At 40.8% G+C, this 27,464-nt stretch overlaps 1 protein-coding gene across 1 annotated transcript in view; it reads left to right on the top strand.

Annotated features, from left to right (window-relative positions):
• The window catches only part of LOC133551497 (scavenger receptor cysteine-rich domain-containing group B protein), a 41,551-nt gene extending 17,454 nt beyond the window's left edge, over positions 1-24,097 (top strand). The window contains exons 5-10 of the mRNA XM_061898255.1: positions 2,351-2,662; positions 4,236-4,316; positions 13,739-13,795; positions 13,870-14,184; positions 22,426-22,524; positions 22,648-24,097. Coding sequence (XP_061754239.1) covers positions 2,351-2,662; positions 4,236-4,316; positions 13,739-13,795; positions 13,870-14,184; positions 22,426-22,524; positions 22,648-22,964 — 1,181 coding nt within the window. The 3' untranslated portion in view covers positions 22,965-24,097. The remainder of the gene's footprint in view (positions 1-2,350; positions 2,663-4,235; positions 4,317-13,738; positions 13,796-13,869; positions 14,185-22,425; positions 22,525-22,647) is intronic.
• The last annotated feature ends 3,367 nt before the right edge of the window (positions 24,098-27,464 follow it).

Consider the following 27,464-nt stretch of genomic DNA (forward strand, 5'->3'; position numbering starts at 1 on the left):
GATTAATAAGAAACACACATACCATCTCCAGACTGGATAAAGTTGCATCATCCCGACTGTTTAAGTAGATTTAAGTGGTGGCTCAGGAGATACAGCAGTTGCTTTCTGCAGTCAGTGATGTTTTGTCCTAGTATATACTGGTATATAAATGTTTTGGTGGTCGGATAGGCCGTTGGAGTGAAACGGCATCCACGTTTCCATCAGGGTACCCCAGGGCAACTGTAGTTACAAATGAAGCCACACCACTAGTGTGTGACTGTGGAGTCATTTGCAAGAGAGGTCAACTCTTCCAGAGCTCAAGTAACACTTTCATAAGGGACAGTATTATAGGGATGAAAGTAAAGTGATCCAAACATTTTACAAACACTCCCTTATTTAGCCAGCCTGTTGGGTAGGCAAGGAAAGGGCCACCAGTTGGTTCAATGCACATGACCGCGTCCCATGCTTTGGAAGGACCTGCCTGAGTTTATTGTGTCCACACAGCTAACAATTGTCTACCCTGGGCGTTGTATGGTGTAGAAACATTGAGAGAGGTAATTAATGAGGAGGTGCGCCAATGTCCAAGATACTGATGTCATTAAAACACCAAGAAGGTGGTATGGCCCCTACAAACAGCCAAAACAGGTCTAGATACCTGTGTAGGTTGTCATTGAAGGCTTTAAAGTTAGAGTTTAAATTGACCCATTTGGAGGATGACTCAAACATCAGAAGAAAACTGCAGGTCAGTGACGCTGCTTGGCTGTTGAAAAATCTACACTATCACTTACGCTCATTATGGAATTGTTTAGATGCTTATATGACATTACCATAGTTTTTAGGTAGCTTTTTCTCAATTGTTTTACCATTTGAATCTTTTTAATTCATTTTAAAATAAACATTTCAAAAAAAAAAAAAAGTATTTATTTTATCTTCACTTGGATGATGCCCATTGGGTTTTGAGCTGGTATAAAAACTGTAGGGTTAAGACATATTTGTAAGCATCTGAGATGTTGACGTTGGCAATCGTCAGAACAAGCATGTTGCATTTCATTATTTTTCCATTCTGGAAGTACAATCCCGTGAACAACATTGCTTTTCTATTGATGTTCTCATGCACCCAAGTCATTGTATTCATTGTATTGTACATTGTATTTCTATCTGATACAGAAGGCCAGTATTGCCGATACAGATTCTGATTCTGACACTTCATACTTAAATATATATATTTTTAAGTTCCTATTTGCTTGTATAATTTTGTCTTTATTGTGTTGATCTGGATTATAACAACTCAGAGTTTTATGCAAAAAATATAGAAATACAATAGAAGACAAAGTAACGATAGCCAAATGATGTCAGCTAAACAAAGTTAGTGAAAAATTACTTTTGTGTTGGCCGATACTAATATTAGTCCGAAACGATTTAAGCAGGAACCATCCATACTTACATGTTACAATTGGGAATATTTTGTAGTGTGGAAAGCCAGTCTTCCCCAAAACTGCGTGGGTTCATTCAGAGTTCACTGGCTTCCTCCTGCCTCCAAAAACATGGGGAAAGGTTAATTGGCAACACTAAATTGGAGCTCGTTTGTGAATGTGAGAGTAAATGTTTGTCTATCAGTGTTGGCCCCTGCGATGAGATGGGGACTTGTCCAGGGTGTATGTAGCCTGCCTTTCACCCGAGTGCAGCTGGGATAGGCTACTACCCCATTGTGACCATGAAAGAGACAAGCAGTAGAAAATGGATGGATGGAAGGATGGATGGATGGATAGAATGTTGGAAAATATTTAATCAAGTGAAATTATTCAGAGAACAGTGCTAGGTATGAAAACACTAACCTTATGGCAGATTTATGCTTCTGAAGTGGAGTGTTTGTGTTTTAGCGACATCTTGTGGTCACAATAATTCATAACATTTTTCTCATGATGCCAAATGTTGAATGATGCATGCATATTTACTGTTGATTACTTTCAGCTTTGGACAAAAAATAGGCCGTAGGAATACTTCTATTGAACATTTTATCACACATTATAAATGCAAGACTATGTCATCCGATACGTATTTGTTTTGCTGATATCTGAACAATATCCAATATCAATATCTGAGCAGGACACCCCAAGTATTGGCTGTCTTTAAAATCATTTGGGGTTTTGCCCTTAAAACATTCCAGTTTCCAAGGAAAATGAAACAATTTTAATAATGTTACAATATGAATAAGAAAACAACCTTTCAACTTCATCACATAAATTCGATACTGAAATGACCCTCTGATACAATCAATATATATTTTTTAACTGCCCACCCTAAATTGACATTGCCATACATGTTTCCTGACAAGACTGTATTCCACTTAATAAATATGTTCTCTCTTTAGATGGCATGGTCCGTCTGGTGGATGGAATGGACTTGTGTCAGGGCCGGGTGGAAATCTACCATCAGGGCAGGTGGGGGACAGTGTGTGATGACGATTGGGACGTGAGAGAGGCCGAGGTTGTGTGCCAGCAGATAGGCTGTGGCCACGTTATTTCAGCTCATACAAACTCTTACTTTGGCTACGGCACAGGCCATATCCTTCTGGACAATATCGATTGTCAGGGAAATGAACCACAGCTGACAAAATGTGCCAGCCTTGGATGGGGCAACCACAACTGTGGCCATCATGAAGACGCTGGGATCACCTGCTCAGGTACATTACGCTGGCTCCTAAAATTTGCTTTGAATTACTCTGCAGGTTGCGATTTACTAGTCTCTGCAGTGAACACTGAGAAATATGGAGCATAATTGTAAAGAGATGTGAATTATTTTATAAAGATTAATTTTGTACCGTAATAGGGATTTTACACTTTATAATGTATCTATAAGACTTTCAATTGACCTAATTTACTTGGTGTTGTTTTGTTTAGTTAGTTATTTTTATTTGTTTGTGTGTGTTTACAAAACAAAACATCCGGCTAGTTAATACTAAACGTATTTGTATTTTCTTGTACAAACCCCAAAACCAGTGAAGTTGGCACACTGTAAATAAATAAAAGCAAATTACAATGATTTACTAATCTTTTTCAGACCTATATTCAATTGAATATACTGCAAAGACAAGATACTTAACATTCAAACTGGAAAACTTTATTTTTTGCAAACTTTAGCCCATTTGGATTATGATGCCTGCAACATGTTTAAAAAAAAGCTGGCACAAGTGGCGAAAAGGCTGAGAAAGTTTAGGAATGCTCATCAAGCACTTATTTGGAACATCCCACAGGAGAACAGGCTAATTGGGAATCGCTGGGTGCCATGCCTGGGTATAAAAGCAGCTTCCATGAAATGCTCAGTCATTCACAAACAAGGATGGGGCGAGGGTCACCACTTTGTGAACAAATGCGTTAGCAAATTGTCGAACAGTTTAAGAACAACATTTCTCAATAAGCTATTGAAAGGAGTCTAGGGATTTCCCCATGTACGGGCCGTAATATCAAAAGATTCAGAAAATCTGGAGAAGTCACTGCACGTAAGCGATGACATTACGGACCTCAGGCGGTACTGCATCAAAAAGCAACATTAGTGTGTCAAGGATATTACCACATGGGCTCAGGAACACTTCAGAAAACGGCAACCTCGATTCCAAATGGGTTCTATATGCTACTTCATATTAGACAAGCATGTACGATCCAGTCTGCCCCACAACAAGATCCATCCATCCATTTCCTACCGCTTGTCCCGTTCGGGTTGCGGGTGGTGCTGGAGGTGCTCACGCTGCATTCGGGCGGAAGGCGGGGTACACCTGCAGCCTGAACTACAATGGCGGACTCGCGCAGAGATATTCTGGTCGTTTCTACCATGAGGAGATGTCTCCTCCAGTCAAACTTAAAAAAACATCCCAGGTAGTGCAAACTACAAATGGCTTGTTTGAAGGAAGTATGAAAGAAGGCAAGCTTGTTTTGTAAATATCTCCGCCATGCCTCCACGGTTTGATTTCAAATTCTTGGGAATTATGCAGATCCCAAATATACAAAACATGTACCAACAGTTAGGAAAAGATGGTCCCCTCTAAACAACAAAATTGATTGTTTAACGTTTATGGCGTCATTTTTTATAACTGATAGATTGAATTAAATTGATAAAACCCAGGCCATGATCATGTGACCTGCTTGAAGTTGTGTCTCGGATTATAATATACTATTGGACTATAGAAGCATTGGTCACTTACTTTGTAAGTTTCTCTTGGATATTTTCTGAGCAACTCTTATTTCTCATCTGTTATTCAGGTAGAGAAACCACGACTGTGGCTGCAATTTACCCTTCCACTGGAAGCCAGGAGTCTATCTGGTCAACCCTAAAAACTGAAGGTTTGTTTATTGGTCAATGTCAGAACATACAATGAGGGAAATAATGATTTGATTGTTGTTTAATTTGATTGTTGCTGCTTTAAATTTCCTATAATCCTATTAAAAAAGCTAAAATGTACTAACAAGGATGTAATCAGCACTTTTCATACAGTACAGTATTATTAAACGGTTATTTCAAGAGGATTTTTTTTTTTCATTACTAATATTGGACTAAAACATTTTTTCTGGTGGAAGGGACGATTATGCATATCTACGAGGGTTGTACGGTCTACCGGTAATGATAAAGTACTAATAAATTAAAAAGGAACTATACTGCTTATGAAGGAAAATAGTATTTTTTTCTGGACATGACAGCGCACCATAACCATGTTGTGACATTGCTGGTGAAACGAGCAAATGCGCATTATAGGCAACACACATGCACGGAGTACTTACAAGCAGACACGTGGGGAGAAAAGAGGAAGAATGGACACAATTTGGCTTTAAAACTAACGATAAAGATGAAGCTAGAAACACTGAAGCGCAGGGCAAGGAATAGCTAAACATGCTTCACTACAGACAGTAGGAGTATACAATAAATAATAAGTCTTAATTGTCTCAGGCACAACCCCAGTTTCCTAATCAAGGTGATCATTCCTCAAGGGTGTCCCTTATCACCATATTTAAACCTGCTGGCAAAAAAATAATTGCCAATTAGCAGATGAAACAACTCTTTACTTAAAAAATGAAAAACTAATTACAACTGCTTTTGAAAAGATTCAAGAATGATCTAATAAATACAGGACTTTGCCTAAACCTTAAATAAAAGAGTTGTTTCCTATCCATGAATGTGCGAAAGAAAATGTCTCTGTAAATTCGTAGGGGAAATATTTAGAAATCAACCAAATATAAAAAATAAATAAACTCTCAGAAAACAAACAATAAATACAATTAAAGAATGCAAAACCAAGCTAAATGTATGGCAACAAAGAGATTTGCCTAAACTTGGATGTATTTACTAAACCAAAAATATGGATAAATATTGTTTTTGGTTTAAGACTCTTTCACCTTGGCTGGCAATGGAAGAAATAAATATGTTTTTATTTTTTTTAAATGGTGTCTTCATCAAATTTAGTAAACATGTTTTGTTTGCCTGGATTAAAATGTACTGTAAGACATGATCTAATGAAATAGTTAGTGAATTAATTAAATGTGTGAGATTAGTTATGGAAGTAAAAAAAGGGCAGTGCGGCAAACAATTTTTAAGCAGAACTAAGATTTGTTTTGGCCATGCTTTGTGCGATTGTTTCAATACAGAAAGTGATGGATGAAAGTCAAATGTGTTTCTCATAATTAAGCAAGTTTCTTTGAGCATCCATAATATCTACAATTGACCAATACTTTTATACATGCAACCATCATAATTAGGGTTGCAAAATTCCGGGAATATTCAAAGTTGGAAACTTTCCATGGGAATTAACGGGAATATATGGGAATTAATGGGAATTAATGGGAAACAAATTGGAATTAACATTGAATGCAACATGCTAGATCTTGCAGCATGATTATTAGCTAAAACAACCTGATTTAATGCAAATCCAGTTGAATTTCAACCCTACACTGTGTATTCCTCCATCACATGTGCAGAGCATTCTTCCATCACATGCACATATAATTCCCAGCATGCTACACACTACAGCAGGGCTATTGAGGTCACACTAGTATTTGAGCCCAAGGACTTCATCCGGTCAGGTAAGTTTTGATGAAATTACTGGGGTAAATATATTTGATCATAGGTATTTAAGTTTAATAGAGGTGAAATTGCTTGTTACTGTATGACTTTAGACTACTCCAGTATACTTCCATTCAATCCAGATAGCTGTTCCTGTACTTGTTAAATGATTTTGGGGCCAATATTTCTAGCTAGCTAGGTTTATGTACCACCACAGTCTCATAATGAACCGAAAATATTTGTCCGTTAGCTGTAATGCTAATTTGCTCTACGTTAAATCCCATTCATTTATGCTAACATTAGCGATCCGAATTTACCTAAACTGTGATCTTGAAAGTTCAACAAGCAAATACCAAATCAAAATGTGTAGTTTCCTCTGCTTTCTGTTCTGCTAACCATTCAGTTGTCATAAAAGAATGTAGGTTACGGTAGTTTGATTTAGCATGCTGATTGAGTGTTCATTTATTTATCTAGCCTATTTTATTCATTTACCCATCAGTAAAGTATTTTTAAAGGCTACTCCAATTGTTTACTGATATTTATATCTGTGTGTGGCATTGGATTAGTGTTTGACAAGCTTCTCATCTTATTCTACAGCAGACCTGGGCAAATTAAGGCCCGGGGGCCGCACACGGACCGTTAATCTTTTCAATCTGGCCCGCCGGACATTACCAAATATTCTTTTAGATCTTTAAGATGGAAAGTGTAGCTACTATTATGATGTGCAGTGATGTTTTCTACCGACCTTAAGTCTTCAACTATACAAAGAATTTCAATGGTTGTAATCTGCATGATATACTAGTTAGTATGTCAATCAATCAATCAATGTTTACTTATATAGCCCTAAATCACTAGTGTCTCAAAGGGCTGCACAAACCACCACGACATCCTCGGTAGGCCCACATAAGGGCAAGGAAAACTCACACCCAGTGGGACATCGGTGACAATAATGACCCAGTGGGACGTCGGTGACAATGATGACTATGAGAACCTTAGAGAGGAGGAAAGCAATGGATGTCGAGCGGGTCTAACATGATACTGTGAAAGTTCAATCCACAATGGATCCAACACTGTCGCGAGAGTCCAGTCCGAAGCGGATCCAACACAGCAGCGAGAGTCCCGTTCACAGCGGAGCCAGCAGGAAACCATCCCAAGCAGAGGCGGATCAGCATCGCAGAGATGTCCCCAGCCGATACACAGGCAAGCAGTACATGGCCACCGGATCGGACCGGACCCCCTCCACAAAGGAGAGTGGGACATAGAAGAAAAAGAAAAGAAACGGCAGATCAACTGGTCTAAAAAGGGAGTCTATTTAAAGGCAAGAGTATACAAATGAGTTTTAAGGTGAGACTTAAATGCTTCTACTGAGGTGGCATCTCGAACTGTTACCGGGAGGGCATTCCAGAGTACTGGAGCCCGAACGGAAAACGCTCTATAGCCCGCAGACTTTTTTTGGGCTTTGGGAATCACTAACAAGCCGGAGTCCTTTGAACGCAGATTTCTTGCCGGGACATATGGTGCAATACAATCGGCAAGATAGGATGGAGCTAGACCATGTAGTATTTTATACGTAAGTAGTAAAACCTTAAAGTCACATCTTAAGTGCACAGGAAGCCAGTGCAAGTGAGCCAGTACAGGCGTAATGTGATCAAACTTTCTTGTTCGTTTTAGTAACGCTTTTAATGTGTGCCTCAAAGGAGAGAGTTGGGTCGAAGATAATATCCAGATTCTTTACGGTGTCGCCTTGTTTAATTGTTTGGTTGTCAAATGTTAGAGTTGTATTATTAAATAGAGTTCGGTGTCTAGCAGGACCGATAATCAGCATTTCCGTTTTTTTGGCGTTGAGTTGCAAAAAGTTAGCGGACATCCATTGTTCAATTTCATTAAGACACGCCTCCAGCTGACTACAATCCGGCGTGTTGGTCAGCTTTAGGGGCATGTAGAGTTGGGTGTCATCAGCATAACAGTGAAAGCTAATACCGTATTTGCGTATGAGGTCACCTAGCGGCAGCATGTAGATACTGAAGAGTGCAGGGCCAAGGACCGAACCCTGGGGAACTCCACACGTTACCTTAACGTAGTCCGAGGTCACATTGTTATGGGAGACACTGCATCCTATCAGTAAGATAAGAGTTAAACCAAGACAGGGCTAAGTCTGACATACCAATTCGTGTTTTGATACGTTCTAATAAAATATTATGATCGACGGTATTGAAAGCAGCGCTAAGATCGAGGAGCAGCAACATAGATGACGCATCAGAATCCATCGTTAGCAATAGATCATTAGTCATTTTTGCGAGGGCTGTCTCCGTGGAGTGATTTGCCCTGAAATCGGATTGAAAGGTTTCACATAGATTGTTAGACGCTAAGTGTTCATTTAACTGCTCCGCAACAATTTTTTCAAGGATTTTTGAAATAAAGGGAAGGTGAGACACCGGTCGGTAGTTTACCATGAGGTCAGGATCGAGGTTAGGTCTTTTAAGAAGAGGATGAATAACCGCTTTTTTGAATGCTAGGGGAACAGTGCCCGAGGAGAGTGATAAGTTTATAATATTTAGCACTGATGGACCTAATAATACAAAAAGCTCCTTGATCAGTTTCCCAGGAAGAGGGTCAAGTAAACATGTCTGTTTTATTCCATTTACACGTTGTAACAATTCCTCTAATGTTATTTCCTCAAAACGAGAGAAACTATTTAGGAGGGCAGTATCCGCCGTATATACCATCGTATCAGTGTTAATAGAACCCCATTGTAGTTGGGACGCATTGTCTTTAATCTCCTTTCTAATGACTTCAATTTTCTTACTAAAGAATTGCATAAAGTCATCAGCTGAGTGGGTTGAGCTACTGGAAGGGGTCCCTTGTTGGGTTAGCGATGCTACCGTACTAAACAAAAATTTAGGATCGTTTTTTTTACGGTGGATGAGATTTGAGTAATATTTAGCTTTAGCTAAGGTAAGCATGCGTTTATAAGTTACTAAACCATCACTCCATGCTTGATGGTGCACCTCAAGTTTAGTCGTGCGCCATTTGCGTTCCAGCTTTCTACATAATAATTTCTGAGCTCTAGTTTCTTCTGTAAACCACGGGGTGCGCTTTTTTTGGAGCCTTTTTTAACTTTAGCGGTGCTATGTTATCAATGGTTTCGCGCAGGGCGTCGTTAAAGTTGTTAGTGAGGTTATCAATAGAGCCCACATACTTTGGGAATGGTGCCATTACCGAGGGCAGTAGGTCAGCAAGAGTTGTCGTTGTGGCTGTATTAATGTTACGGCTGCTATAGCAGTTATTATTATTATTAGTTTGACGAACATGCGTCTGAACCTCGAATTTTATAAGGTAATGATCGGACAATACTTTAGTATACGGGAGTATCGTAACTTTGGAAACGGTGATACCCCTGACAAGCACTAGGTCTATCGTATTACCGTTGCGATGCGTGGGTTCATTTATTATTTGTGTGAGACCACAGCTATCAATTACAGTCTGGAGCGCTACGCACGGTGGGTCCGATGGGGTATTCATATGGATATTAAAGTCCCCCATTATGATTATATTATCGGCATGTGTCACTAGATCAGCAACGAACTCTGAGAATTCATTGATAAAGTCCGAATAGGGCTCTGGGGGGCGGTAGATAACAGCCAGGTGTAGAGGCAGCGGTGTGACAGACCTCATAGTAAGCACCTCAAACGATTTATATTTATTATTTATGTTAGGACTAAGGTTAAAGTTTTCGTTGTATATTAGTGCGACCCCCCCACCCCTTTTAAGCGGATGGGCAATATGCGCATGTGTAAAGTTAGGAGGACATGCCTCATTTAGCGCAAAAAAGTCGTTTGATTTAAGCCAGGTTTCGCTGAGACCGATGACTTTAAGGTTGTTGTCTCTGATAATATCATTAACTAACAACGTTTTAGGAGACAATGATCTTATGTTTAAAAAACCTATACTATAGGTAGTGGGCTGTTTCAGGGAATTTTTGATCAAATTATCCGTAGTAGCAATATTAATAATGTTGTGTTTATTACGCCCAGTGCATTTAGTATAGTTACGACCATATCTAGGAATTGATACGACAGGAATTTTCCGATTGTTTGATTGTTGTTTTGATAAACTGCACGCATCATGGTTAGCCACCTCAGTAACGGGGATTTTCCGATTGTTTGTTTGTTGCTTTGATAAACTGCACACATCATAGTTAGCCACCTCGGTAAAACACATGTCCAACTCTGAAACACTCAAAGCAGAAAAAACGTGTTCTGATTTAACTGACTCCTTACCCAGACCAGTAGTCTCGCATCTTTCATTTAAATCCGTCTTCATGATGGAGGGAAGTGGTGTTCTGTGGGGATTAGCCTTCTGCTTTGTTTTTAGCCCCGCTCGACATCCGCGTTTCCGATCACACCGCTGGCGTCTGCTCCGTAGACGGCCCCCGCTGCTCCTAGACTGCTGGATGTAGCCGCCGACGTATTCCCATGCTAGTTAGCAAGTCAAGTATGGTCATCTAATTAGTTACTATGGAAATCTAATTAGTTACTATGGTAATGTAAGTCACAGCAGCTCAGACGAGGCACCAAGCAGTGTGGGCGGGGAGCGGACAGACGCAGAAGGAGACATTTTTACAACAAAGTTCTAATGCTTAGTGACATCAAATAAATCACATTGTATGTGTTTTTTTTTTTTTTTACTCTTCGCGTTCATATTTCGCTGTGTTTTGCTTGATTGTAAAGTATGTCGATTGAGAGGGGGTGTGACATTTGTATGTTGTCAATATTCAGTGGTTTATCGGTCATAGTTAATATTCTATATTTTCATGTATATTCTGGGTGTGTCATTCAGTAAAAAAAACTAAATTCAATACCGTTTTTTAAGGCGGTCTGTTATTCAATCAGACATTATTGTGAGGTTTTGTTCCTAAAAATAGACAGACCGACACATTTATTTCTCAAAATTTAGCCCCCGAGTCAAAATAATTGCCCAAGTTTGTTCTACAGAATAAGATGGACGGTGTCCAACTTTGAATAATCAAAAAACTGTCAAAATTTCCAAACTTCCCGAGCTTAACTTCCCATGGTAAATTTCCGGAAAGTTTCCGGAAATTTACCGGAAACTTCTTCCATATCGGCATGTGATGAGGGGACAAGTTGTGTGTATTTCATTTTCCAATAATATACATCTGCTTGTGAGAGTTTAACAGTAAGTTTCTACATTTGAAATTCGCATATCATGGGACTTCAATATTGGTAATTTATCAAATATTATTTGGTGTATGCTGTTTCATAAGGAATCACATTTTTAATCCATGATTTTCATCAGTTCAATTACAGGGTACCATTTAAATTAGTGAGTCTCAAACTGTGGTATGTGTGCGTGGGCTCCATCTAGTGGTATGCCAAATAATGAATACAAATTAATAAAGTACAGTGTTTTATTTCCTTATATTCAAACAGTGTTACAGTTCAAATTGTGTGTAATGTTACAGTGGCAGAAAAATATTAAATATACTTGCTAAATAAAACCTCTGCCTTGTTTTAATGAACATGTAGGCCTACATTGCTACTGTATTTTAATGTTGGTTATTATGGTGGTACTTGGAGAGTAAAGTTCTTTCTGAGGGGGTACTTGGTGAAAAATGTTTGAAAATCACTGATTTAAACAATTAAAATCCCAAACTTTTAGTCCTCTATCTTTACATTATTTCACCATGTTGCCCCTTCTTGTATAATGAGTGTTATTTCTCCAAATTAAATTAAAGTTGAGTTGGTTTATGTTTTTTATTATTCTAGTACGTATGAAATGACAATAAGCAAGATAAATACATTTGGATAAACTTTACATTTTGGTTAAGTAAATACGTCCGAGTATGACAATTATTTTTGTTGCCATAAATTAAGCTTTGTTTGGCATTCTTTAACATTATTTTCTACGTTTGTTTTCTAAGAGTTACGTTGTTTTTTTGATAGGTTAATACTTATATAGTTCCCCTCAGACTTTACAGGGACATTGCAGATATTTTTATTTACACAGCCATACCTGAAAATGAACAGGAAGTCGGCCATTTTGGTTTGCATCAGCCATCCATCGGAAGGAAAAAGGGGCTCTACTTTAAAAAACTTCTCCAAGAGACTTTGACCAAATGAGTCGTGGTTTAAATTACAGACTACAGATGACAATGATAAATTGCGATTAGTTTTTGCCTAAAAGATGTGGGGGTCAAACTTGGCTACAATGATTTTTTTTGGGTCGTACTTTAACGAACTCCTCCGAGAGACTTTCACCGATTGAGTCGCAGTTAAAATTACAGGTACTACAAATCGAGGTGATGGCAAAGAACAGATTTTGCCTTCGCCATGACATGTGGGCATGGCCTGGCGCCAAACTTGGCTCAGATGGCTTTTGGCAGTTTTAAACAAAACGTTAAAAACAAAGCTCCACAAACTCAGACCTTGATCCTTACAAGTAGAAATGACGATGACACCCTGAAGTGCCCGATGGGTCAGTACCTGTTCATACCTATTTGTAGAGGGCGGGGCCTGGCGGAAAATACTGCCCCACCCCATCACCGATCTAACTATAATTTCGGCACTTTAGGTGATCAGAGACCGATACTAAACTGATGGGTGATGATAAATTGTTACTGTTGCTTGTGACAAGATGTGAGCGTGACATGGCTCGCCATAAAACACGAAACGTTAATAACTCTGCTCCATAAGTTCAGATCTTGGTCATAATTTGTAAAAATTATGTTGATGGTACCTGATGGTTCCGTACTTGTTCATAATTGTAGCGCAACATAAGAACATCCATTAAAGGTAATGTAAATCATAAAAACCAAACAAGAAACAAGTCAGAATAGGAAAATTAGCCCGGAAATTTAGGGAAACAAGTTGTCTTTGACTAATGATTTTTATGGTCGAAATCTAGATTTAAGAAATTTTGCCAAAAGTCAACCATCAGCTGAATCTACAGCATATTTTAAAGAGCAACAATCAGACGATGTTGTGATAACTGTTATTTACATGCCTCCTCTTTGACTGCGTTTTCCCCCTGTCATCCATGTTGTAGTTTTAACACTTCCATATGGAGTCTGGATTGATGATAGATATAAGTTAGAACTTTGTATTAGAAATGACAACAGTAGAGAATGCATCTGCATGTATGAAAAAGTCTGCCCCACACCAAGAGAATTAAAAAATATGGAGCTTATTCACCACGTTGTTGGACTATAATGGCGGGCTCATGCAGAGCTTTTGGGGCAAAACTCTAACATGTATGGAGATATCCGCTGAATTAAAGTAAGGCAAAAAACATCACTAAAGTCAGAAACTGAACGGCTTGATTGGAGCAAGTTTGAAAGAGAGCATGATTAATTGATAAATATCTTCACTGTGCCTCCATTTTTTGATTTTCACATTTTTGGGACTTATGGGGATCCCAAATATATAAAAAAAAAAAAAGTACCAATAGGTACGGCAAGTTGGTTTTGCATAATAGGTCGCCTTTAATGGAAGCATGACTCCATACTCTTTAAAAAAAAAATATATATATGAATACAAATCAACATATATAATTTTGAATAGATCTTTTGTTTGTTTTTTTTAAAGTGCACTTTTTCCGCTTGACCAATGTTTGAAACCATTTCTTCCAAAAAATGTCTTACAACTATGTCAAACATCATAATTTTGTTTGCATATATTGTCTTTTCCATCAGCACCAGGTGATGCTGTCACAGCAACAGAAAGTATAAGCTCAACCGCCATGAGAAAAGGTAAATAACCCAGCTAATACTACTGTTGGCTTCCACTTCTTAAATGTGACAGTAAATATGTTGTTCCTATGCAGACTATATGGCTATCCGCGTTGTGAACGGAAACGGCAGCTGCCAGGGTCGCGTAGAAGTACAGTACAGCAATGTCTGGGGAACAGTGTGTGACGACGGTTGGGACATGGCAAACGCTATCGTGGTGTGTCGGCAGCTTGGTTGTGGCATCGCTATCGAAGCAAAGTCTCAGGCCTTCTATGGTTATGGTACTGGTCCCATCTTGCTCGACAATGTAGAATGTCACGGCGACGAGAAAGGCCTTTCTGAGTGCACACATTCGGGTTTGGGTCAACACAACTGTGGCCATCATGAGGATGCTGGAGTCATATGTGAACGTAAGTATTTTCACTTCATTACATGTATTGTTTTATTGGGTTATAGGGGACTAAAACCAATAGTGACTGGTGACTACAGTGGAAGCTTGATTAACAAAACCCTGCATTTGCAAACTTTTCGGTTTACAAGCTTTTAGATCTTCCAATTATGTCTATGTGTGCAAAACGGTGTCTTTCAGTATGGACGCTTAATTTATTCGTTTTGTGTCCTACCAGCAGCCATTTTGTGCTATCTCGTATAGAAGAGATTGAGGAAGCCTGTTCCGTACCACAGCAAGTTTTAATTTGTGGAAGAGAAGAATTACCTCTCTTCACCTGCAGCTCTTCCACACACATACAAGGGGCCTCCCCCCTACCTTTCTCTCTTCCAGTGAGGAGCAGCTCAAAAGAGGACCTTTGCCGAATGTTAATTACAATCAGAATCAGCTTTATTGGCCAAGTACTCTAAGTGGATTTTACTTTATAAAATGTTTATTATTTTAGCAATATGGTTGTTAAAGGCCTACTGAAATGAGATTTTCTTATTTAAACGGGGATAGCAGGTCCATTCTATGTATCATACTTGATCATTTCGCGATATTGCCATATTTTTGCTGAAAGGACTTAGTAGAGAACATCCACGATAAAGTTCGCAACTTTTGCTTGCTAACAGAAAAGCCCTGCCTCTACCGGAAGTCGCAGACGATGACGTCACATGTTAATGGCTCCTCACATCTTCACATTGTTTTTAATGGGAGCCTCCAACAAAAACAGCTATTCGGACCGAGAAAACAACAATTTCCCCGTTAATTTGAGTGAGGATGAAAGATTCGTGTTTGAGGATATTGATAGCGACGGACTAGAAAAAGAAAAAAAAAAAAAAAAAAGTTACAAAAAAAAAACGCGATTGCATTGGAACTGATTCAGATGTTTTTAGACACATTTACTAGGATAATTCTGGGAAATCCCTTATCTTTCTATTGTGTTGCTAGTGTTTTAGTGAGTTTAACAGTACCTGATAGTCGGAGATGTGTGTCCACGGGTGTGTTGACGCGCAGTGTCTCAGGAAAGTGGACGGCAGCTTGTTGCTAGTGTTTTAGTGAGTTTAACAGTACCTGATAGCACCCCTCGGGTGGGCATTTAATGGAAGGCTGGCATGTTGTCCTCGTCCACTCCCCGTGTGGAGGCATGGTTTGCCTGCATCCGACCTGGGGGCTGTGGCCATGGAGACATCACGGCCGCGTTCCGGGCACGCCCAAGACATTTGGTCCGGGTGTCCACACACGTAACATTTCCGCTGTGGAGGCCGACTGGGCCTCTCAGGGGCAGCGCCCCAAGGTCGGGGTGAGGACAGTGCTGGCAGTGGCGGTGGCGCACTTCGGCGGTCGCGGCCGAGCCTATCTTCCCCGGTGGTTCTCAGCATTTCCAGGCTCCCTTGGTGGTTCTCTAATAAGGCCACCAACTGTTCCACAGTTGTAGGGCTCACTTGTGCGGCATATTTTCGGGCATCAGGCGGCAAGGCTCGGATACAGCGGTCTATAACTAGTCGGTCTATGGAAGGGGGGTTGCCTTTGCTCGTTAGCCAGCTGTGTGTTATGCGGAGCAGTGCGGCTACCTGCTGACGTGGAGGCTGGGTGGGCTGGAAGGTCCAATTGTGATATCGTTGGGCCCTGGCAGGCAGACTGCACCCTTGGCTGGCGAGAATGGCTTTCTTTAGTCTCCTGAACTCTCGAGCATCTGCCAATGCCAGGTCGCTGCACACACTTTGGGCTTCTCCAGTGAGGAAAGGTGCCAGTATGGATCCCCATTCTTCTACCGGCCACTTCTCCCGGCCTGCAGTGCCCTCGAACAACTCCAAGAAGGCTTCCACATCATCGTCTCCCGATAGTTTAGTTAGGACTTCAGCGGGTGCCCGTGTAATAGCCACATCTTTAGCAAATTTGTTTATTAGCTCTTGTACCTCACCTTGAAGGTCAGCTTGGCTTTTTAACAAAACATGCCCTGGCTCCTCCCCTGTGAGATGCTTACCTGTCAGGCGGTGCTTGAGTGAGACTCCACAATTTATTTATATATATATATATATATATATATAGAGGGAGAGAGAGAGAGAGAGAGAGAGAGTACAGCCCAAACTTTTGGACACACCTTCTCATTCACAACACAACTGATTGTCCTAACGCCATTGATAAAGCAAGAAATTCCACTAATCAACCCTAATAAGTCACATAAGTGAAAACCATTTCAGGTGACTACCTTTTGAAGCTCATCAAGAGAATTCTACGAGTCTGCAAAGCAGTAATCAGAGGAAAGGGTGGCTATTTTGAAGATACTAGAATACAAAACAGTTATTTTACCTTTTTTGTTAAGTACATAACTCCACATGTGTTCATTGATCGTTTTGATGCCTTCAATTTACAATGTAAATAGTCATGAAAATAAAAAAAACACATTGAATGAGAACGTGTGTCCAAACTGTTGGCCTGTACTGTATATTTACATTCATAAATTATATAGATACAATAATTTTTTTTATTGCAGATAAATATATATTTTTTGTCATTAATAAGTATAGCCCAGACAGATAATGTTCTTGTTTTTATCACTATGACTGTAAAATGAGTTTGCTTTAATGAAATGTTTTTGAACATGCTTTTAGTAAAAATAAAAAATAAAAAAATAATAAAAATAAAAAAATAAAATAAAAAAATTGGTGTACTGCCATATTTTCTAATTTGGTTTAATGTTTGGTACTATAATTTGTGATGTATGTGATATTCTAAATAACAGCTTCTGATATTTTGTACATTACATAGTGTATTAGTTAATGGTATTCATATCTCTGCATGACACTGTTTTAACTTTTTAATTTATTGATAAAATTTAATATTCAGCCTGCTAAACATTCTGTAATTGCGGACAATCAATCAGAACAGGTTATAAAATAATATATACTTTTTTACAATTCATCAAAGTATGTGATGGTATGAGAAAAGGATCAGTGTATGATTTGGTATTTCAATTTTCTGTTCATTAATAAAAATGAAAAAAACAACAACAAAAAAACCCAGTTTCTTTTAGTTTCAAAATACAAAAAATTAAATTGAAAAATAAAGGGTTTTTATTTTCTTGGTTTTGAAAAGAAAAATGAATATCCCGAGTAAACAAAAACGAATGGTTTTACATAGTCTGATACCAGAAATCTTAATTTTCAAAGTAGAAGTGGGGATACCGGAAGTCTTTATATCCAAAGTATAAGTGGGGATACAATAGTACCCTTGTGACTGGCAAAAATGTATTTGGAGCCCTACACAGAAATTATTTTAGACATGGCACAAGTGCTGATGTTAACAGATATCTTTATGCACATATCATATGAAAGTGGAGGTAAAAAGGGATTCGTAAGTGCATTATAGTACAGATTTTCTTACAGGCCAGTCCGCGGTCCTGTCTTTAAAACCACGACTTCTGGTTCCGGTGTCATTGAATGAAACTACATAAATTTTGGTTTGCTTTTCAGTTTCAGTTTCTGTTGATATGTGTGTATATGTTTCTGTATAAGTTTTGGAACTTTGTGCCATTTCTAAAATATTTTCTTTACATGTTAGCCCGCGTCACAGACACACTGTATTTTAGTTATTATATGCCCTTTTTAAACAATCAGGATTCCTCATATCCCATACTCCATTCATAAAAGAACATGCCATGGACATTATTGAATACAGGGATCTAATTACACATAACGGTCTTCTGTTCTTCTTGGACTTTTATAAAACGTTTAACTCAGTGGAACGTGACATTGTTTTTCTAGTGCTGGAACACACTGAACTTGTTTTTTACGTTTTGGGGGATAATTAGAGGACTTTATGTAGCTGAGATAGGCGCCAGCGCCCCCCGCGACCCCAAAAGGGAATAAGCGGTAGAAGATGGATGGATGATAATATTAGTAGTTGTGTCTTACTAGTCTCAGGCACAAGCCTGGTTTCCTAATCAAGATGGGAATTCCTCAAATATGTCTGTTATCACCATATTTGAATCTGTGGCATGGAAATAATAGTTAGTTAGCAGTTAGAATAACTCCAGCAGAACAAATGTCAAATTCAAGAATTCTAAAATGTATTAGGACTTTGCCTGGACCTTCAGTTTCAGTTTATTTCGAACATGCATACGATACAATGTAATTCATCACACAATTCCAGTTGTTTCATTACAGCACATCCGAAAACGAGAAGGAAGAAGCAGAGCCTATTTAATCCTAGCCCTTTTCATACCATAGCAATTTTATCCAATTTCACCCGTGTTGCCTGCCTCAAAGCCTCGGGTCAAACCAGGTTCTTTGTGGATCATGGACTGCTTTCAGCCCGAATCCACCATCGCCCAGTGTGTACTCCCTTGTATCATTACCAGCATATAGTACGTCTCACCCAGGCCAGGGGCGGTCACCGGAGGGCCGTCAGCCCGGATCACCTGCCTTGCCTCCACGCGTGGAAGTCCCGGACCTGACCGGGCCACCCACCCCTCCAGCACACCTGCCCAGGGTTTTGAGGGGCTGTCAGCGAGGGAAGCACCGTATTCCCAGCAGCCGTGACCTGCGAGGAAGCACACACGAAAGAGTCAGTCCCTCTGCGCTTGCTCTGCGCGGTGCTGGTGCTGGGCGCATGGGGTTCTGTGGGGATAAAGCAGACACAGAGTCAAGTGTGTCCCACGGCGCCGCCTCCTCCCCCTGCGTGCTCAGTCCGCGTGGTGTTGGTGATGGCCGTAAAGCTTCCTCCCTGGCTGTCTTCCTTCCCGCCTTGCCAGGTGGTCCTTAGCGAGCTTCATCGCTGCTGTCAAGTCTCGGGGCCGGTGGTGGCGGACCCAAGCCGCCGTCCGCGCGGGGATCACCTTCAGGAGTTGCTCCATGATAAGCCGCTCCGTCATCTGAAAGTCGCCTTCTTTTGGGTGCAGCCAACGTGTCGCCGCGTCCCGGAGCTGCGCCTGGAACCGGCGCTGGTGATCCTCGGCGGTGCAACCGGTTCGGTCCAGCGCCACCCTCCTCAGGTCCGGGAAGTGCACACGGGAGGCCGCCGGTAGGCTAAGGGCTACTTGCTCTGCCTCCCCCGCCAACAGCAGTAAGAGTCGCACTCACCACTCCTCTTTCGGCCACACGCATGCCTCCGCTGTGGCCACAAAAATGTCTATAAAGGCATGAGAGTCCTCTTCTTCCCTCATGCACTGCATGGAGACAGCCGCTGATGTTGGCGGTGCCGCTCCGAACCGATCCGCTAGCGCCTACAGAATGTGGCTCTGCTGGGCCACTTGTTGGCGGATGGCTTCCAGCTGTTGACAGCTGGCCACTGTCACCGCCGCAAGAACGCTTGACAAAGCCGTCAGGGGGTCGGCTTCCACCTCCTTGGGTGGTCTGGCTTGTTGGGTGCCAAATGTAGAGGTTTCCCTCTAGTGGGTTCTTCAGACCACCACACATTACCAAGAGAGCCAGGAATTCAGGGTATAACACTGTTTTATTTTGTTCTCACAAGGTACGAGACTTTTGCTTTCCAGCAACAAGTCTTTTCTGCGTATGCCCAGTAGCACCTCCAACTCAGACTACCCCAGACTACACGGCTGCTGCTAATAAAGGCAACAGGTGATTAGATAACAAGGTCCACCTGGGCCATCCACACACCTATCGCTGTGTTCGATGCCGGTCCTGGCACACCCCGTTCCGCAACAGGCCTGCAAGCCACGCCCCCCTCCACACAGGCATTTGCTCCAATGATTTCGTCTCACAGCGATTGAAGACAAAATGGTCTTGTCTCATTAGGAAAATTACTTATCCTGGCCTTTGATCTGAGATTTCCATACCGTCCCTTCTGGTTTGTGCATTTCTGAATTGCTAATTTCAAGCTTGTGGCTCAATAGTAACCACCCGTAATTACGTATCAAAAACTCAAAAATCAGTCAGGAAGCATTGGCGTTTTCACGCGCTAAAAAAATATGCGTCGTTAAATGAATTTAACGACAAAGTTAATCAATCAATCAATCAATGTTTACTTATATAGCCCTAAATCACTAGTGTCTCAAAGGGCTGCACAAACCACCACGACATCCTCGGTAGGCCCACATTACATGGTATTATCGCGTTAACTTTGGTATCCCTAAATGTGTATATATATAAATGTGTATATACATATATATATATATATATATATATATATATATATATACACATGTATATATATATATGTATATATATATACATATATATACATATATATATATATATATATATATATATATATATATATATATATATATATATATACATATATATAAAAGAAAATATGCGACGAGTTGAGTTTATACCAAAAAGTTCTATTTTGGTTTCATCTGACCACATGACATTCTCCCAATCCTCTGCTGTATCATCCATGTATCAATTTTGGTATAAACTCAACTCGTCATGTTTGGAGGAAGAAGAATACTGAGTTGCATTCCAAGAACACCATACCTACTGTGAAGCATGGGGGTGGAAACATCATGCTTTGGGGCTGTTTTCCTGCTAAGGGGACAGGACGATTGATCCGTGCTAAGGAAAGAATGAATGGGGCCAGGTATTGGAGATTTTGAGCCAAAACCTCCTTCTATCAGTGAGACCTTTGAATGGTTGACCAAATACTTCTTTTCCACCATAATTTACAAATAAATTCTTAAAAATTCCTAAAATGTGAATTCCTGGATTTTTTTTTCCACATTCTGTCTCTCACAGCTGAAGTGTACCTATGATGAAAATTACAGACCTCTGTCATCATTTTAAGTGGGAGAACTTGCACAATCGGTGGCTGACTAAATACTTGTTTGCCCCACTGTATATATATATATATATATATATATATATATATATATATATATATATATATATATATATATATATATATATATATATATATACCCATTCCGTCTTTCGTAACTGAGCTACTGTGTGGAACAATTTCCCTTGTGGATATATAAAGTTTGTCCAACTTTGTATATATATGTAAATATTAGAGATGCACGGATATATATTAGAGATGCGCGGATAGGCGAAGTGTCACCAAAATCGTCATCCACCCGCCCGCTGAAATACATCAAAGGTTGGCCACCTTTACCACTCACAGAGCAATTTAAACCTGTTTCACAGAGTAATGAAGTCATTTGAAGCCGCTAACATTCTCACGACTTTTCAATAGTGTTCATCCTGATGGCAAGTATATGGGGGTGCTGTGAAACCATTGGCTTTCAACATTTACAACAACATGTTTGAACGGATTGATGGTCCAGAGACATGTTGTGTGTTACTTCCGCAATTACACGTATGAGATTGAAAGGCATACTGGGTGATGGTTGTGATATAAACAACTTTAACACCTACTAATATGCGCCACGCTATGAAGCCACATAATACAGGATTGACAAACACATTTCGGGAGAACATCCTCACAGTAACACAACAGAAACGCAACACAACTAATACCCATAATCCTTCGTATTCATGACACTTCCTGAATATATTTTACACCCCCGCGCCCCCAACCCCGCCCACCTTACCGACGCAGGGGGGGTGGCGGGGTTTGGGGTGTATAAAATAGTCAGGAATTGTCATGAACACAAAGGATTATGGGTATTTGTTGAGTTGCGTTTATGTTGTGTTACTGTGAGGCTATTCTCCCAAAATGTGTTTGTCGTTTTTAATTGGTGTGGCCTGAAAGCGTGGCGCATATTACTAAGAGTGTTAAATTTGTTTATATCACAACCATTAGTGTACTCTGTGTCACCCAGTATGCCTTGCAGTCGTGTGCGTGTAGCCTTGGAAGCTGCACACAACATAATGCTGGATTGACAAGCAGATTGTGTATGATGTTTAGGGCGATAACGCCAATCAATTCGTAGCACGCACTACCTATTATCTGGGTGACTGCCGGCAGTCATTTAAGAGAATATTAGTGTCTTCTATTGACTTCTTAGCTTTATGACACGGGTTTTAAATGGGTCTTTGAATGGCAAAGACTATTGATCCCAGAACCTTGTTAATCAGATATCTCCGGATGGTTCAACCGCCACCCGCCCGAGTCTAATTTAAATCTATTTTTTCGTCATGTCAACCGCCCGACCCGCGGTTTACCCGCGGACTCCGCAGATGAGACCGCAAACCGCGCATCTGTAGTATATATATATATATACGCATATAGCTTTGTAATTTTTTTGTTTAACATATTTTCTTCAAAATGATTCTTCTGCTTTTACCAGCGTTTCTACGCTTCAGTGGATTAGGATTCTCCCGTGACTTAAGTGCAACTGACAAGACACCCGGCGGGGAATCCACCATCTCCACACCACCTGACGAAGGTATACCTTCACACTTCATTTATCCAACATAATAAAGGACGAGCAGGCAACATTTCCCCTCTAACTGCTTTTTTAAGGTCTTATGTAACTTGAATTCTGGAGGACATGTTTTCCTTTCTGCAGGAACACTGAGACTGGTTGGAAGCAACCGTATCTGTGAAGGCCGTGTGGAGATGTATCTCCATTCTGAATGGGGGACAGTTTGTGACGACGCTTGGGACATCGCTGATGCCCAGGTGGTGTGCCAGCTGCTTGGCTGTGGCGAGGCTTTAACGGCGTGGGGCGAAGCGCACTTTGGGCCTGGCACAGGAAAAATTCTGCTGGACAACCTAAAATGCACCGGAACAGAAGCATCACTGTTGCACTGCTCTCATATATCGTGGGATGTGCACAACTGTGACCATTCGGAAGATGTCGGGGTCACGTGTTTGTTGTTATGATTGTTAGAGAAGAGTTTTACCAAGCAATAGACTTTACACTGCTAAGAGAACCAACATCTATGTGAGAGCTTTCAGCTACATTTTAGACATATAAGCCTATTAAGCACTTTATAATTAACAAAGAGTTGCAATTGTCTGGGATAACACTGGTGAATCCTGAAATACCAATGCAAGAAATAAATCAAAGACAGCAATGTTGTTCATCATAGCTTAAATTGATCTATGAAAATATGGCCCTTAAAAGCAATGAGCTCGACAATATAGAGCGATCTGATTGGATGATTGTGTAAGAGCTTTTTAGACGATGTCATGGCATCTTTCCCACATTTGTATTTAAATCTACGGGAATTATGTTCTCTCCGTGACTGTGTGGGTTCCCTCTGGGTTCCCTCTGGGTACCCCGGCTTCTTCCCACCTCCAAAGACATGCACCTGGGGATAGGTTGAATGGCAACACTAAATTGGCCCTAGTGTGTGGACGTGAGTGTGAATGTTGTCTGTGTTGGCCCTGCGATGAGGTGGTGACTAGTCCAGGGTGTACCCCACCATCTGCCCGAGTGCAGTTGAAATAGGCTCAAGTACCCCCTTCGACCCTGATAGGGACAAGCGATAGAACATGGATGGATGGGAATGATGCAAGTGCCAGAACATCATGTGCTAAATGAACGGATTGAATTTATAAGTAATGGCTAAATTATTGTTTCTCAGCATCGACACCATGGGTTTTTTTAAACTGTGCAACCTGTAAAACTGTGTGTACTATTAGTGGGCATGTTGCATGTGATCGACTAGTAGGACTTTTGTGTGTATTATATGGGGCTTTACCACATAGACCAGAGGTCTCAAACACACGGCCCGTGGGCCAATTGCAGCCCGCGAGACGTTATTTTGCGGCCCGCATCTTAATATGATTATTTAACATTTTGTGACCCGTGAGTTTTGATGCGGCCTGTGAGTTTTGATATGAATAGCACTTTGCAGCGTCTTCCGCGAGATTCCCAATACTCAGTACCCCCCTAGGGGTAATCATTCTCCCAAATTTCACCCAAACAACAATATCGAGGGGGCACCGTGGAGGTACTGTCTTTAGCGTTGTCTATGACCTGAAAAAGCAGCATACCAGCCAAGCCACACGTTGTATTTGGCTTCTGTTGACGTAGTAAGCGACTGCAAGACATAGTTGATCAACAGCCACACAGGTCACACTCAGGGTGGCCGTATAACAACTTTAACACCGTTACAAATATGCGCCACACTGTGAACCCACACCAAACAAGAATGACAAACACAATTTGGGAGAACATCTTCACCGTAACACAACATAAACACAACAGAACAAATACCCAGAATCCCATGCAGCCATAACTCTTCATACATTTTTGTAACAGTGATTAAGTTGTTTATACGGCCATCCTCAGTGTGACCTGTATGGCTGTTGATCAAGTATATCTTGCAGTCACTTCCGTGGGTCTGCAGAAGCCTCATACAATAAGTGACTGGGCCGGCACACTGTCTGTATGGTGGAAAAGCGTACGAGACGACAGGTTGTATAGGATGCTAAAGGCAGTGCCATCACGGCACGCCCTCAATATTGTTGTCCGGGCGAAAACCGGGAGAACAATGATTGTCGATTGTTGGTAGTGGCACTGATATTCGGGTGTTTTCCGAGGAGATCGCGAGAGTTGGCGAGTATGTTGCTAGGGCGGGAAAGTCATTCAAAGAAGGTGAATTCAGTAAAAAGTGCATGTTAGAATTTTTTAAGAAATCTTATCTTGCGGCCCAGCCTCACCCAGTTCCTGCATCCAGTGGCCCCCAGGTAGATTGAGTTTGAGACCCCTGCTCTAGAGTCGCATTAATGGTAAGAAGTTTTTTTTATTGTTTGTTAGCCTCAGAATAACAATGATATTAAAAAGAATAAGTGACTTGTTATACTCTAAAAATGTTGGTCTTTCTTAAAAATGCACGCATTTAGTTGTATTCAGTGTTAAAAAAAATAAATTATATGGCTCTCACGGAAATACTTTTAAAAATATTTGGCTTGTATGGCTCTCTCACCCAAAAAGGTTCCCGACCCCTGTACTAGGTCATAAAATCAGTGTCAGTTGAGTCAGTCCATAGATTGCCTGTAGGGATTTTTAATGTCCAGCAGATGTCAGTATTTAGTGACACAGTCTCGACACAATATCAATACAGTTTTGCAATGTGTCGAAACGCTTCATGACGCCTCATCAACCCATCACTACCTATGAGTATGGGCAGTTACATGAGCCCAAGGATTTAGAGCAGTGGTCTCAGAGCCGTGGCCCGCGGGCCAAATGCGGCCCGCGAGACGTTATTTTGTGGCCCGCACCTTGATATGAAGATTTAATGTCAGTGCGGCTGGCGAGTTTTATATGAATGGTGCTTGACAGTGTCATGCTTGCCATACCTCACGGTTTTACCCAGAGACTCCTGAATTCTAGGGTATATATTCTCTTAAACTTCTGTTGATTTTCACCCTAAGAACAATTATCTGGGGGTGAAGAAATTGAGCTGCCATAAAGGCCCTCTATAAACTCTACATTTAGTGTGTCAATGCAAACATTATTTGTATCTTGCTCTTGATTACAAACGTGAGTTTCTGCAAGACATACTTGATCAACACCCACACAGGTCACACTGAAGATGGCCATTTAAACAACTTTAACACTGTTACAAATATTTGCCACACTGTGAACCCACACCAAACAAGAATGACAAACACATTTCGGGAGAACATCTGCACCGTAACACAACATGAACACAACACAACAAGTACCCAGAATCCCAAGCAGTCCTAACTCGTCTGGACTACAATATACTTCCCCTACAACCAAACCCCGCCCCATCCAACCCTGGGCCACACACATCAATGGAAGATATAAAAATAACTAAAAACTTGTTGAAAAATAAAAACAAGTGATTCCATTATAAATAAAGATTTCTACACATAGAAGTACCGTATTTTTTGGACTATGAGTCGCAGTTTTTTTCATAGTTTGGGTGCGTCATATACTCCGGAGCGACTTATGTGTGAAATTATTAACACATTACAGTAAAATATCATATAATATTATTTATCTCATTCGCGGAAGAGACAAAGAAAATGTCAGCAATCGTCACACATACGTCAGCAATCGTCACATGCACGTCAACCAATAAGAATTCGGCGGGGGAGGGTCATGGCAAAAGTGCATTGTGAGTCATGGAATGCTAACTGCTATATGCTATATGCTACTGCCGTAGCTATTAAAATGGATCATTTCATCGTTGGCAGTAACTTATAAAAACTGAGAAGGGCTGAGCAAAAATGGCACTGAAAAGGAAATCATGTACTGCAGATTACAAGCTGGACGTAGTGAAATATGCAGCAGAAAACAATAAGAGGAAGCGGCGCATACCTTTGGAGTTGGCAGAGTTGTTTAGAAGCGACATAGAGGATGAAGATTTCACCGGATTTATTGATTAGGAGTGACAGATTGTTTGGTAAACGTATAGCATTTTCTATATGTTATAGTTATTTGAATGACTCTTACCATAATATGTTACGTTAACTTACCAGGCACGTTCTCCGTTGGTTACTTATAAGTCACATAACGTACACTTATTCTGCCTATTGTTCACTATTCTTTATTTATTTTAAATTGCCTTTCAAATGTCTTTTCTTGGTGTTGGATTTTATCCAATAAATTTCCCCCAAAAATCAATCAATCAATCAATCAATCAATCAATCAATGTTTATTTATATAGCCCCAAATCACAAATGTCTCAAAGGACTGCACAAATCATTACAACTACAACATCCTCGGAAGAACCCACAAAAGGGCAAGGAAAACTCACACCCAGTGGGCAGGGAGAATTCATATCCAGTGGGACGCCAGTGACAATGCTGACTATGAGAAACCTTGGAGAGGACCTCAGATGTGGGCAACCCCCCCCCCCCCCCCCCCTAGGGGACCGAAAGCAATGGATGTCGAGCGGGTCTAACATGATACTGTGAAAGTTCAATCCATAGTGGCTCCAACACAGCCGCGAAAGTTCAGTTCAAGCGGATCCAAGAGAGCAGCGAGAGTCCCGTCCACAGGAGACCATCTCAAGCGGAGGCGGATCAGCAGCGTAGAGATGTCCCCAACCGATACAGGCGAGCGGTCCATCCTGGGTCCTGACGAGCGGTCCATCCTGGGTCTTGACTCTGGACAGCCAGTACTTCATCCATGGTCATCGGACCGGACCCCCTCCACAAGGGAGGGGGGGACATATGAGAAAGAAAAGAAGCGGCAGATCAACTGGTCTAAAAAGGAGGTCTATTTAAAGGCTAGAGTATACAGATGAGTTTTAAGGTGAGACTTAAATGCTTCTACTGAGGTAGCATCTCGAACTGTTACCGGGAGGGCATTCCAGAGTACTGGAGCCCGAACGGAAAACGCTCTATAGCCCGCAGACTTTTTTGGGGCTCTAGGAATCACTAATAAGCCGGAGTCTT

Source organism: Nerophis ophidion, linkage group LG04 (assembly GCF_033978795.1).
Source record: "Nerophis ophidion isolate RoL-2023_Sa linkage group LG04, RoL_Noph_v1.0, whole genome shotgun sequence".
Lineage (NCBI taxonomy): Eukaryota > Metazoa > Chordata > Actinopteri > Syngnathiformes > Syngnathidae > Nerophis > Nerophis ophidion.